The sequence below is a fragment of the Tursiops truncatus genome, chromosome 3, assembly GCF_011762595.2.
Source record: "Tursiops truncatus isolate mTurTru1 chromosome 3, mTurTru1.mat.Y, whole genome shotgun sequence".
Taxonomy (NCBI): domain Eukaryota; kingdom Metazoa; phylum Chordata; class Mammalia; order Artiodactyla; family Delphinidae; genus Tursiops; species Tursiops truncatus.
In genome coordinates this window covers 153,939,471-153,953,435 of record NC_047036.1, presented here as the reverse complement: position 1 = coordinate 153,953,435, position 13,965 = coordinate 153,939,471, and the positions used below count along the sequence as shown (strand labels likewise).

Genomic DNA, 13,965 nt, shown 5'->3' with positions numbered 1-13,965 from the left:
GCTGGGAAGGCCAGAACCTGGGCTCTCCAGGGGCAGGGGTCTCCCTGCTTCCCAGGGCCCCATTTCCTTCCAACCCCTTTCTCCCTGAGCTTTCCATCCCTCCCTGCAAACCCACCACGGTCCCAAACAGAGCCAAAAGGCAAGAAACCAAATGTGTTCCTAGGGTCGGCCTCCGTCTCAGCTGCCTGTTTAGACAGAGGCTGTGCCTGGAGTCCTTCCTGAAACCTGAGGTTCCCTAGAGCCACAGGGCTTTCCTTGTGCACACCCCACGCTCTCAGATGGGGATGATGTAGTTCTGGGGTCAGGAAGCTGGGCTCTTGGCCTGGCCTGCCCAGGGCTGAGTGGCTCCCAAGCTGCTGAGTCACACTGGGGCACCTGTGGGCCACTGCAGCCTCTGCCCAGTGGAGGCTGTTCCCTCTTTGTCCCCTGACCCTGTCTGTAGGGCAGCAGGCAGATAGGGTCACTTTCCCAGGCTTACAGCAGGGATGCAGAGAGAAGCCTGAGAGGGGACTGTCCTCTCTACAGGGCTGCTCTGGAGCTCTCTGCGAAGGACAAGCCACACCTGTGGACAGGTCCCTGCTGTGCTTCCACAACCAAGTCCCCCTTGCACCTGACTAACCAAATCCAACCTACTTTCCTGTGGTCTACAGGTTTCCCATCCCTTGAAGTTTTACCTGCTTCCACAAACCCTACCGTGAAAAAGCATGAATTTGACTCAGTAGGTTTGACTTTCTACTCACAGAACCGTATCTGGGAGGATTCATAGGGTGACATAACCTTCCTGCCTACCTTCTTCTAAGACACCCACCCGCAACAACTCCCTTCCCCCAGGCCATTTGAACAGGTCACTTTTGTCACATAAAGCCGGAGATGTCCAGCGCAGGAGGGAGGTAGGCAACAGAGGCCCAAAGCCTCTGTTTCTTGGTCCCTAGCTGGGGGCTGTTGAGCTAAGTACTGGGCTGCCCATGAGGCCAACATACCTGAGACCCCTCAGGCCCTTGGGCACCACCGGCTGACTAGTGGGTGTCCAGGCACCAATGGGGAGTCTCTTGGGCTGCAGTGAACACTTGGTGGCCACTGAGACTCCAGGAAGCCTTAGCAGGCCCTCCAGTCAGGTGGGGATGGGAAGATCCTGCGCCCTTCTGGCACCTCTCAACCCTACCCCCTATCAAACTGGGAGCTCCTCTGGTGCTCAGGCTTCAGTTGGGGGTCTGTCCCTCAACTCAGTAAGGGACAGTCATGGAGGATGCTGGGGATGGCGGAGTGGGCTGCCACCTGAAAAGCCAATGGCTTCGAATGGGGTCGGCTGCCAAGAGTGACAAGGTCAGGACAGCACCTCGGGAGCCAATTTGTTCTAGCTGGCGGTGCTCGCTGAGCGCCTAGGAACTTCCTGGCTTCCGGCCTCTGTTGTCCACCTCCCTCCTGCACTGGCCATCTCCGGGCGGCCTGGGCTCTGCTCTGCTGAGTCACGGTCAGGACCAGACCTGCGAGGGATCTGGGGCGGGACCCTGGCCGGTCCCTTTCCCTAGGTGCAGAGGCGAGCGCCAGACCGAGATGTCGGACTGCGGGGCCGGCCTCTTGGGGTCCCCGATGCATTAGGGGCAATGAGGAAAGGGGGCGGCAATGAGGGGGCCCAGCGGCGAGGAGGCTGTAGTGAGTCTGGGGCTCCAGCAGGGTGGCTCGCGCGCGACGGCCTGGCGACAAGAACTGGACCGGGCGCGCTCAGACCCCGCCCCCAGGAAGTGGGGAGGGCGGAGCTCCCAGAGTGCCCTACAAAAGCCGCACGCCTGAGCGGTTTCCCAACGGCTCCACTCCTGCTTCCCAACCGGCGGCGATGGCGTCGCTCACCGTGAAGGCCTACCTTCTGGGCAAGGAGGACGCAGCCCGCGAGATCCGCCGCTTCAGCTTCTGTTTTAGCGCGGAGCCCGAAGCGGAAGCTGAGTCCACAGCTGGCCCGCGGCCCTGCGAGCGGCTGTTGAGCCGGGTGGCCGCCCTGTTCCCCGTACTACGGCCCGGCGGCTTCCAGGCTCACTACCGCGGTGAGCGGCCGGGCGCCCTAAGGCAGCGGCGCGGGGTCGTGACGCAGTCCTGCCCTGCTGGCGGGGTGGCTGTCTCTTCTTTCTCGTCGGGCCTAGTGGCGTCTGCGGGGGTTTGCTCTGGCTGCTCGCTGGGTGGACGGCGGCCCGCGTGGGTCCCTAGTTAGGCTTCGGGTGCCATCCTGGTGACGAGGAGTGGTGACTACAGCCGGCCCTAGTAGGGTCAGGCGCTGCCAGGCTCTCCGGGCGGATCTCAGGCCTGGCGGCGTAAGAGACCTCCTCCCCCACCCCCACCCCCGCCCGCCATGATGTTGCAGATCTTGGCGAAGGCGCACCGGGGCGTCCTCACCGGCTCGCGAGCAGGCACAGGGTGGTCAGAGGGGCACTCAGGTTACAGTGACATCTTGTTGCTGCCGAGTCTGGGCCTGCTGGTGCCAGGGGGGGTTGTGATAAAAACCCGGAAGAGCCTGGGCCGGCAGACTAGGAGGAAGGGCTGGCTGGGGAGGAGGACTCAGCTATGCGGCCTGGCCCGCGAGTTCCGGGCCGGCGGCTGGGAGGGGAGATCGGGGACAGACCACAGAACGCCCAAGACCAGGCGGAGCCCAGACGTTATCCCATTGGCAGTGGATAGAGGGACCAGATGAAAACGTTCTTGAGAAGTGTTGGTGTAGGGACAGAGCCCAGGAGCCAGCTCAGTTTCTAGCTGCGCTGGCAAGACTGGTGGCTGCTGGGGGTGGGGTTGGGGGAGGTTGTTGTGACTGGGACGGAGGCGGGCCTGCCGGTAGGTGGGTCCGTGCTAGGACCTTCCTCAGGACTGCTGCCATCTTGCCAGGGCCCCAAATTTTAAAATTTATTTTCAGAGTAGATCGTTGTTTATTTATTTTTAAAACTTTTACTGGAGTGTAGTTGCTTTACAATGTTGTGTTAGTTTCTGCTGTACAGCAAAGTAAACCAGGCATACATACACATATATCCCCTCGTTTTTGCATTTCTTCCACCTTTTTTTAAAATAACAGTTTTATTGAGCTACAGTTCACATACTATAGAATTCATCCATTTAAAGTGTACAGTTTTTGGCATATTTACAGATTTGTGCAGCCGTTATCACAGTCATCTTGGAACCTTTCCATCACCTTATAAAGAAACTCTGCACTTTAGCTATCCTCCCATCCCCCATCATCCCATACCCCCAGCCCTAAACTACCACTAATCTACTTGTTTATGGATTTCCCTATTCTGAACATTTCCTGTAAAAATATGTAGTCTATTGTAACTGGCTTCTTTTACTTAGCATAATGTTTTCAAGGTTCACCTATGTTGTAGTATGTATCAGTATTTCATTCCTTTTTGGGGCTGGGAAAGTTTCAATTTTATGAACACAGCACATTTTGTTGAGCTGTGTATTAGTTGATGGACATTTGGGTTGTTCCTACCTTTTGACACAGCCCCTGTTTTTATGGTAGATGTTGCATCGGGTGACCCATAGACCTGAACCAGCCTGCAGATGTATGGTGTGGTTTGTCTTGCATGGTGATCCTTTAAACCATTTGAGCCAACATCTAAAAACTAGAGACTACATATAAATACGTAATTTTAGCTTTGTTGGGGGAGGAAGCAGGCAGATGCATTCTACTTTACTCTCCTAAGACACAAGAGATCCAAGGCCTTTGGAGGTGCTGGACCCCTGACGAGCAGGTCACAGATGGGGATCTCCCACAGTTGATGGGGGGCTGGGTCTGGTTGGATGTGGATGGAGACAGCACCTTTCTGACGGGGCAGCTAGTGCAGAGGCAGAGTGGCAGGTGGCCAGGTGCTACCATTGCTGCGTCTGCACACACGTACTCTGCCTCTCATTTGCGCCCCGGGTCCAGGTTGGAGTACTTACTCTCCAGGCAGTGGCAGAGTGAATGGGCAGTTTGGCCTCAGCCCTACTTTCCCCTGGCTCAGACAAGTGGGCTTCAGTTTATAGCCCTGTAAGTGCCCCTTTTGCACTGGCCTCAGCCCTTTTCAGCAGCTTGTGTCCAACTGAGAAGCCCTGGGTGCTCACTTGCTGTCTTTTAAACAATCTAGATGAGGACGGGGACTTGGTTGCCTTTTCCAGTGACGAGGAACTGAAGATGGCGATGTCATATGTGAAGGATGACATCTTCCGTATTTACATTAAAGGTAAGGGGCAGCCTGAAGCCAGGTGTTCCTGCTGAGTACAACTGGCTTGAGGTTATGGAGACTTTCCCCTAAAGAAGGGGAGAGGAGACTGAAGGCTGTTTAAGACAGGGCCATAGTCATCGCTGTGCTTGGCCTGAAAAAGGAGTATATGCCCACCACAGGGGGTGAGGTTGGAGGGTCTCTGGGTTCACTTTAAAAAAAAAAATATATATATATATATAATAAATTTAAAAAAATAATTTATTTTTCATTTTGGTTGCATTGGGTCTTCGTTGCTGTGCGCAGGCTTTCTCTTGTTGCAGCGACAGGGGCTGCTCTTTGTTGCGGTGCGTTGGCTTCTCTTGTTGCAGAGCACTGGCTCTAGACATGCAGGCTTCAGTCGTTGTGGCTCGCGGGCTCTAGAGCGCAGGCTCAGTAGTTGTGGCACACGGGCTTAGTTGCTCCATGGCATGTGGGATCTTCCCGGACCAGGGCTTGAACCCGTGTCCCCTGCATTGGCAAGTGGATTCTTAACCACTGCGCCACCAGGGAAGTCCCTGGGTTCACTCTTGATTGTGCCCACGAGCTGAGGGTTTATTTTAGTGCGGGGCAAGGCCAAAGCCGTGCAGACACAACTCTCTGTTGCTTTGCTCTTGCCAGGGTCACTCATCCCCAGGTCACAGGCGCAGGGATTGAGAACCTCCTAGCAGGCTCTGAGGTTGTGTTGTTGTTGTCACTTGAGTAAGTGAATTCGCCTGGATTCGGTGTCTGAAGGGTGGCATGAGGGACCTGCTGACTGTGATGGCCCCATAGTGCTGACAAGCAGGAGTCTTCCGTGGCTCACAAAGAGTGTCATGGCTTTCTGTCCTGCCTGCAGAGAAGAAGGAGTGCCGGCGGGACCACCGACCCCCGTGTGCTCAGGAGGTGCCCCGAAACATGGTGCACCCCAACGTTATCTGTGATGGTTGCAACGGGCCAGTGGTGGGGACCCGCTACAAGTGCAGCGTCTGTCCTGACTACGATCTATGCTCTGTCTGCGAGGGGAAGGGCATGCACAGGGAGCACAGCAAGCTTGCCTTCCCCAGCCCCTTCGGGCGCCCTTCTGAGGTGAGTGGGGACTCCCTGTGGGCTCGGGGTGGGTGCAGGGTGGCAGGAGCCCCCTGACCTGGCACCACCCTGCCCCTCTGTCTACCCCTCCCCAGGGCTTCTCTCACAGCCGCTGGCTGCGGAAGCTGAAACACGGGCACTTTGGGTGGCCTGGCTGGGAGATGGGCCCACCGGGGAACTGGAGCCCACGTCCTCCTCGAGCGGGGGATGCCCACCCTGGCCCCGCTGCAGAATCAGGTGAGGCTTGTGTCTGCTGGCCTCTGAAGGGCGAGATGTGAGGGCTGGCAGAGCTGGAGGGCCTTCCCTGTGTCCTGAAATCCTGTGTGCCTATGGCTGGGCTGGGCACTTCATGGCCATTCCTGGCATTTAATCCTCACAAAACCCAGCAAAGTGTGGAGCATTATCTCCATTGTACAGGTGGGAAAACTGAGGCGCCTAAGTGCCCAAGGCCACTAATGCATCTGCCCTTGCCCACCTCCTCATGCTGCCCTCTGAGGTGGTCCTCACATATAGACGGGAGGCCCCCTCCAGCACCTGTATCTCTGCAGTGTACTCCCTTCTCTTTTATGCTAGCTGTCAGGAAAGTCAGAGCCAAATTTGCACGAGTCTTTTAAAACAGTCCCCAAGTCAAAAACTTACATATAGCTTGCATTCTGAACTTTTGCATTCTGGTTTTATTCTGATGTTATTAATCTTACTGTGTCCTTTGATTCACTTTATCTTTAGAGACAAAGATGGGGACGTTTGATTCGAGTAAATAATATTTTATATTGTATGTACTGAGCCCCCTGCAGAGTACCTAGGCACCAGGAACACAGATGAAGGGGGAGCAGAAGGGGAAGTGGTTTGAAGGACGAAGGGGCCCAGGAGGTGGCCTAGAGAGGGAGGGAGAGAGGGAAGCACTGGAGTGTAGGCTGCTGGGACAAGGCCCCGGGGGGAGGGCTCCTGGGATGAAGGTGACAGGACTGCAACAGGTATCAGTCATTGAGAGACATGCTTTGAATTAAGTGTATCTTTGTTTTTGTTTTTTAAAATCAAAGCTTCTGGTCCATCAGAGGATCCCAGTGTGAATTTCCTCAAGAATGTAGGGGAGAGTGTGGCAGCTGCCCTCAGCCCTCTGGGTAAGTGGTTGCCTTGTCCGTCCTTTGATATCAGCAGAGCATTTTGGTAACCAGTGTGTAGGTGGCTGTTTTGTGGCTTTCACTTGGGATACTGCAGAGGAGCGGCAGTTGATGTGTGCTTGAGACCAGTAAAGATTTGTTGCCACATATCAAACTTTGCCAAGTGCTGCACCACAGGCCACTTGAAGTTGCATTCCCTGACAGATTCTTGAGCTTTCCACATGGAGTGTGGAATCAGCCAACGTTGGTTGGAGTAATCCCACTAGGGAGGGTGACCAGGCTCAGTTGCAGGGCTGGCCTGTCATCTTCTGCCTGTTTGTCCTTTGGGAGAAGACCAGTCTGTATTTCTCCTAGTGTGAGTCTTGGGGTTTCTTCAAGGACTTGGGTGAGTAGTTAGTTGAGACGCCATATTGCCTTTCCTCCCTTTTTGCAACCCCCAACCTTTCCTGGCGCTTCCTGAGTGCTGGTCTTGTGCCGGTGCCGGAGAGAAAGGAGTAAGGGAGGAAGGTTCTCTGTGTGCTGCCAGGTTCCCAGTGCGCAGGCCCAGAGTAGGTGTCTGGGTGGATGAGCCTCCATAGTGTGCCCGGCCTGAGGCCAAAAGCTCCAAGAATTTAGAAAGCACTTGCTGTGTTTTGGCAGCAAGAATCAGTTGATGAAGGTGATTATGATGAATCCATGATCTTGGACTAGAAGAGAGCTCATCCTTGTGACTGCAGCGGCAGAAAGTGCCCACCTGGTCTGTCCAAAAGTTGTGTCCATGTCTGAAAGAATGCTGTAGGAGGGTGCCCAACCCCACCCGCCATCCACCTTGTGGCTCACAGAGCATGACTGCCATTGCTTCCAAACTGAGACCATTTCTGTTCACACTCATTGAAGTAGCTTTGAAGCAACAGTGACATCTTGGTATTGCTGCTACATGAAATAGCTCAATTCACACATGGTTTCTGTACTGGAGTTAAAGGTTCTTGAGAGAGTGAGGAAAAAGAATTGCTATATTTAATGCTTTCTAAGGAGGGTAACAGTGGAGTAGTGATGAAATAATTGGGAGATAGGTTATCCCTAAACCCTGCCACTCACTTAAGACATAAGTGAAAGACATAGTAGAATTTTAAGAAATTCCAACTAATGGGTTGCTACTTAGGGGCCATGGGAAGTTTTTCTCTGGAAGATAGTAAATGGACAGTGGTTCTGGCTGAGTATCAGAATCACCAACAAAGGGTTGGGTTTTTTTTTTTGGTTTTTTGGTATATAATTTGGTGTATGGAAACTATTAAAACTATTCTGAAGAACAAAGTTTTTCACTAAAAGAATGAATGAGATGACCTGGGAAGTCACAATACCAAGTCTAGGTTCAGGCAGGGGACTTTAAAAGAGTGCGGAGTCCCAGGTCCCTTGATTCGGTAAGTGGGTCTTGGGTAGGGCCTGGGGTCTGTGTGTTCTGAAGGCTTCCCAGGAGACTCTGCGTTATGCTTGCTCTCCATCCCGAGACCCATCTGAGCTTGTGAAGTGTTTCAGAACTTGACCTGGATTCCCCACTCAGGACACAAGTGCTCAGAGGTCTTTTGGGATAAGGATTAAGGCCTTTTCAGATCTTTCGAAGTGGATGGAGTTGGTTTCTACTAACTAGGGAGGAGCCTGGAACCCTACAATACAAGAAAAGTTTCAGTAAAATATGCTTTTGAGTAATTTCCATTGACAAGAGCCATTCGAGGAATGGGTTAAACTCTTGTTGGAGTTATGGGCATTTTCCTTTCTTATGAGGAACTAACAGGATGACTTAACTCTGCTAACTGCCCACAAGGGACCATTTGTTCCCAGAGCATGGGCCCAGAGGGGATGTAACCATTGACGCCTCCCAGAGGGCAATGTGTGCAGAGAGTCGGTGGCTTTAAAGTGCAAACCTGAGGCCTTTTTTTGGTAGGTGCTGTGAGAGCCAGCTGAGCAACACTGTGAGGCCCAGGGTGGAGGTCGCAGTCACCGACACCTAGGATGTAAAATAGCAGGGCCTTCCTCGTCATGGGGTCTTCCATAAATGCCCCCACACAGAGGCTTTGGGGACAGCATGGCAGAGACTGGTACAGTCTTGTAAGCCCTGAAGTCTCAGATTATCATTAAGTTGGCGAAACCCTAGTTCAAAAATCTCCATGATCCATTTACAGAAGCGTCACATCATTCACCCATTTAGAAAAGTGAGAAAGTATATGGGTATTCATTGTACTGTTCTTCCAGCTTTTCTGACTGCTTGAACCTTTTCCTAATGAAAAGCTGTGGGGGAAATGGAAGAAGAAGAACAATTTAAATTTTGCAGATGGGGCACCAGTAGCTAAGCCTGCTTTCATCTCTGCTTGCTCCTCAAACTCCACTAAAATAATAGTGAAGGGATTAAACAAAAAAATATAAAGCATCATAGATAAAGAACAAGAGAAAAAAGTAATAGAGGACAAGATAAAATGAAGTTATCAAACTTTGGAAGATGGGAAGTGGATGGAGGACAGTAACCAACAGAGTGGAGGCATCAGAAACCTATGCACCTGCATAGAGATGCCACTGAGAAGCAAGACTGGCTGTGCAGGGACCAGAGAAGGCCAGGGAACCAGGGGAGGGGTTGAAGACGCCTATTAAGGATCATGTAGAGACTTCAAAGTCCCAGTCAGCCAGATGCTGGCCCTTGCCAACCCTTGCAGGAGACCTGGTGTTTAATTTAATTGCTGGAGCACTTGACCCAGGGAAGCTTCAGAGGTGGGGACACTAGGGACACAGGGCAGGGTGAGGCACCAGCCTGAAACTGGGCATCATGAATGAGAGAGTCCAGCAGAAGCTGGGGAGTCCCTGCTCAGGAGAGGCTGAATGCACCAGAGGAGCATCTGACAGCTCTGCCACCTAGGATCCCATTACCTGGCTGGGCACCCTGTCAGCCTGCAGTTGGAAGATAATGACGGCCCTGGCCCCATGGAGAGTGCTTCCCATCATCTTTTCCTTAGTGCCTCGTTAGGATCAGACAGCTATGGATCACCAACAGTTTGGGGAAAAGATGATGCATGCACGGGAAAGAAGGAACTTGAGGAAGGACTTAATAGGGAAGAGAATGGTAACATCCTCAGTGAGATACAAAAAAGTTTGTATCCATGAAAAACAGGATACCATAAAAATGATAACATAAAGGAACAGAATAAGAATGCTCTTGGAAATTTAAAAAAAATAGAAAAAAGACAACTTCAAAAGAAGTCTCAGATTTTAAGATCATCTCAAGGAAATATTCTAGAAGCAAAACAAATAGAGGCAGAAGGAGAGAAAAGATGGGATAATTTGAGGATTAATCCTGGAGGTCCAATATAGGATGAAGGAATTCCAGAAAGAGAACAGAGTATACTGTAGGGAGGAAATGAACAAAGAATACAAGACAGTCTCTTGCCACTAAGGACATTAACCTCTGGATCGAAAGGGACGCCAAATGCCTTGGACAATGACTAAAAAAAGACCCCACACCAAAGGTTATTGTCAAGTGTCAGAACCCTTGGGATAGAGACTCTGGAAACTCTCCAGGTTGCTATAAAAGCTTGGGAATTCAAGGAGCACAGCAAGAGCTGGCAGACAAGTGACTTCAAAAGGCTCATCTAAAGTGGTTTTTCAACCTCGAATTCTGTACCCAACTAAAATGATCGTGTGGGAGCAGAACAAAGTTGTCAGGAATGCAAGGGTCTTAATCATCTTACCTGGGCTTGAACTCCCTTTCTCTGGCCAAAATGAAGAAATAAGCCCAGAATGAAGAAAGAGGTGCTTGAAAATGGTACCCAACACATGAAAGAGTGACAAGAGGAGTCGCCAGGATGGAAGGAAAGGTGTAGCTGTGCCTCTGGCCCCGAGAGTTGCCTGTCCAGGCTGGAGCTGGAAGCTCCATGCCCGCCAGGGGTGGTCTCCAGGGAAAAAAACAGAACGGATGCGGCATCTGATACACTTAACCTGTGTTGTAGAAAACACTATAGAGAAGCTGTGGGAGAATAAGGGGGAAGTTAGCAAGTGAAAAGGAGGACATCTTTACTGCTACAGAAACAGACTGTAGAGTAAATAAGGCCAGTACTTGGCCCAGCAAACAACAGTATTTATGTAGTGGCACTAATGTAAACACTGAATGCTGTTTTTACCAAAACTTGAGTTTGTGAAAGGATAGGGGAAGGGGTGGTAAAGTGTTGATCTTCCAGAGTAAGAAATAAGCAGTAAACTTGAGCAGTCAAGAAAGAAAGAGCATTTGTGGGTTGACAGCTGTCTCTGGGGAGTGGGCCAGGCTGTGTGGCGGGGGGCAGGGAATCTTCTATAGAAGACTGTAGTCTTTTTTAAAAATTTTATTGAAGTGTAGTTGATTTACAATGTTGTGTTAATTTCTGCTGTATAGCAAAGTGACTCAGTAATACATATATATATTCTTTTTCATATTCTTTTCTATTATGGTTTATCACAGGATATTGAATATGGTTCCATGTGTTATACAGTAGGACCTTGTTGTTTATCCATTCTATAGACTTTTAAAATTGTTTGACTCTAAGCTATGGGCATGCCCTTTGAGAAATTAAAAATAATTAAAAACATAGACCTGGTGATTGTCCCCTCCCTTCCCCTCAGTGAGCATGTGCCCCAGAGTGTGAGAGACTGGAGGTAGACACGCCAGCCAGTGCTTGCAGCCTCATGGGCCTTGCACAGACCTTGCACGGGCTGTCTGCCTGCCTGCCTAAACAAAATCCGTGTGTTCAGTGTGCATGTTTTTCACATCGCTAGGCCCCTGCACACAAGTGCGATGCTTTATGTGGTCCTCACCACTGTGGCACAGGTGGTACTGGCCACACGTGGTATTTGGCTCTCACCCTGTTCCAAGGGCCTGGCCCTGCCTGCTGTGCAGCCGCTGTCCTACATGGTTAGGGGAAAACGAGGTCTGTTTATGGACTTTCTGGCTCTGAAGCTCACCTGGGATGCTAGCTATTAATCAAGTTTTTGTTTTCTCCTTGGCTTCCAGGCATTGAAGTCGATATTGACGTGGAACATGGAGGGAAGAGAAGCCGCCTGACACCCACCTCCCCAGGCAGCTCCACCCCAGAGGAGAAGTGTAGCTCTCAGACAAGCAGCTGCTGTTCCAACCCCAGCAAGCCAGACGGGGACGTGGAAGGCATGGCACAGTCTCTGGTGGAGCAAGTGAACAAGATCGCCCTGGAGTCAGGGGGTCAGCCTGAGGCAAGCACCCTCCCACGCCATCCCCAGGTTGTGGCCACCCAGAGCTTATCCCAGCACCCCAGGCACAGCCCTTCCCTGGCACTCACACAGCCAGAGGGACCCATTTCCGTTGCAGAGTGTCGGTGGCATTTAAGTTGTTCTGTGAACCCTCCGCTAGAACTTTGTAAAGCAAAAGCTAGTCCTCCATGCCCTGACTCTCCCAGGCTGTGGTCAGGTGGCCTGTTGTCCTTGTCCTTGTGCTCATGGGGGGTTTTGTTCCAGGAACAGATGGAGTCTGATAACTGTTCAGGAGGAGATGATGACTGGACTCATTTGTCTTCAAAAGAGGTGGACCCGTCTACAGGTGAACTCCAGTCTTTACAGATGCCTGAATCTGAAGGGCCAAGCTCTCTGGACCCTTCCCAGGAAGGACCCACAGGGCTGAAGGAAGCTGCATTGTACCCACATCTGCCACCAGGCAAGAGATTTCAAGTATTTTGTATTTCTGTCTTTTCTGTTCAGAGCATCCTATCACTTGCTTTTTGCAACACAGAAAGACATCATGTTCTGTACTGCATGGCTTGTCTGTTGACGTAAGAGAAAATTGGGAGTTGGTTTTGTCCTCTGTGTCTATACTGAGCCTTAGTAAGCTCAGCTTTCTAAAACTTAACATCCAGACCCAGAATTACGAAGGCAGATGTGATGTGGTGGTGGCGCTGGCTTTGGCACTACTAAAAGTGGACTCGGGGTCCATCTTCACTGTTTCCTCATGGAAAGTGCTGACCTTGGAGCAGGGGTCCTAGCCAAGGCTCCAGTAGGAGCCAGGCAGGAAGCCACCGTGTAAAGTAGGTGGCGTGGAAGCAGCATGATCGGGTGGAGAGTGTGCCAGCCTGGAGAACTCACACTGAATAAAAGAGGCCACTCACACCCTGCTCTGGTTCATCACTGTCACATGGCAATGACTTTTAAAACAGTATTCAAGTGGAAATCCATTCTATGGGCCAAATTTAGCCCTTGGGCTACCAGTATTTATCTTCTCTGCCTTAAAGCAGGGAGTGGCAAACTATGCCCTATGTGCCAAGAATGATTTTTTCATTTTTATAATGGTTGGAAAAAAGTCAAGATGGGAAAATTAGATGAAATTTAAATTTGTGTTCATAAATGTAAGTTTTACTGGAACACAGCCATGATCATTTGTTTACATTTTGTTTGGCTGCTTTTATGCTTGTAACAGCAGAGTTGAGTAGTTGTGACAGGGACAAATAGCCTGCAAAGCAGCTTAAAATATTTATTCTCTGACCTTGTATAGAAAAAGATTGCCAGTTCCTGCCTTGGAGGGTCCCTGTGAGGGTTAAGACCTTGTAAAAGGGCCAGGCCCTGCAGGCCGTGGGTACTTGCTGGCTGGACAGGATGCTGCCACATAACAGGTCACATTTGGGGCCCAGTGACTCTTCCTTATGGCTGTCATTACTCTCTCTGGCAGAAGCTGACCCCCGGCTGATTGAGTCCCTCTCCCAGATGTTATCCATGGGGTTCTCTGATGAAGGTGGCTGGCTCACCAGGCTCCTACAGACCAAGGATTATGACATCGGGGCTGCCCTAGACACCATCCAGTATTCAAAACACCCACCACCGTTGTGACAAAGTCTGCTCACCCATTCTGTGTCCCCTTTCTTCTCTCATAGTTGTGTTAAGCTAGTATAGAACCCCAGTGCCTCTGTAAGGGCCAGTTTCTCTGCATTCTTCTTCCAGAATCTGGGGGGTGGGGACGCACAAAGCCATTTAGGGCAGTAGAACAAGTGACATGGGGTAATTCCAACCAGCTTCCTGTGGGCACCTGCCTCCTTGCAGCCGGGGGTGCCCCCCTGGGGCAGAGTGAGAGACTCCTTGCTGGGGAGGACGCGGAGGCCACACTGCATCATATTCCCACTCTCTCCCTGCAGGATTACACCAGCAGTCCAGAATAGATCTTGCCTAATGGCCTTCTGCTTTTTTGCTTTTTTTAAAATGACTATAGTATACTGACGTGTAACTGATTTTCTGCTAGAAATCTGATATACTCTGAATTTGGCTAGAGTATAGCCAACATTCTGTTGGGGTGGATGAGGCTGTGCTGTAGTGATTACTAGAGGGTAGGACAGCTCAGGACTTTGGCTAAACATCTGGGAATAAAGAAGGGCTGACAGGGGAACTGATGTTCACTGAGTACTGCCTGTTTCACAACTACTGTAATTCTCTCATTTCCCAATGTGTCAACTGCTTTTAAAGTAAGAAAATCGCTTTGTAGCCATTCTATTTGTAAACAATCTTAATTAAATGGTATAAGCACTTTAATCAGAGATGGTGAGATGAGAGAT

General features: G+C 50.8%; 1 protein-coding gene across 1 annotated transcript; it reads left to right on the top strand.

Annotated features, from left to right (window-relative positions):
* Positions 1-1,794: 1,794 nt before the first annotated feature.
* SQSTM1 (sequestosome 1) lies at positions 1,795-13,947 on the top strand. The gene is made up of 8 exons (XM_033853680.2): positions 1,795-2,039; positions 4,107-4,202; positions 5,059-5,288; positions 5,384-5,525; positions 6,329-6,409; positions 11,415-11,629; positions 11,891-12,086; positions 13,092-13,947. The coding sequence occupies exons 1-8, from the start codon at positions 1,835-1,837 to the stop codon at positions 13,247-13,249; spliced, it is 1,323 nt and encodes a 440-aa protein (XP_033709571.1). The 5' UTR covers positions 1,795-1,834; the 3' UTR covers positions 13,250-13,947.
* Positions 13,948-13,965: the final 18 nt, after the last annotated feature.

What these genes read in the sequence shown, in the direction of transcription:
- SQSTM1 (XM_033853680.2), top strand. Translation starts at nt 1,835, where the DNA reads ATGGCGTCGCTCACCGTGAAGGCCTACCTTCTGGGCAAGGAGGACGCA. An exon ending in AGCTGCCCTCAGCCCTCTGG is followed by an intron (nt 6,410 to 11,414) that starts GTAAGTGGTTGC and finishes CTTGGCTTCCAG; the next exon opens with GCATTGAAGTCGATATTGAC. An exon ending in AGTCAGGGGGTCAGCCTGAG is followed by an intron (nt 11,630 to 11,890) that starts GCAAGCACCCTC and finishes GTTTTGTTCCAG; the next exon opens with GAACAGATGGAGTCTGATAA.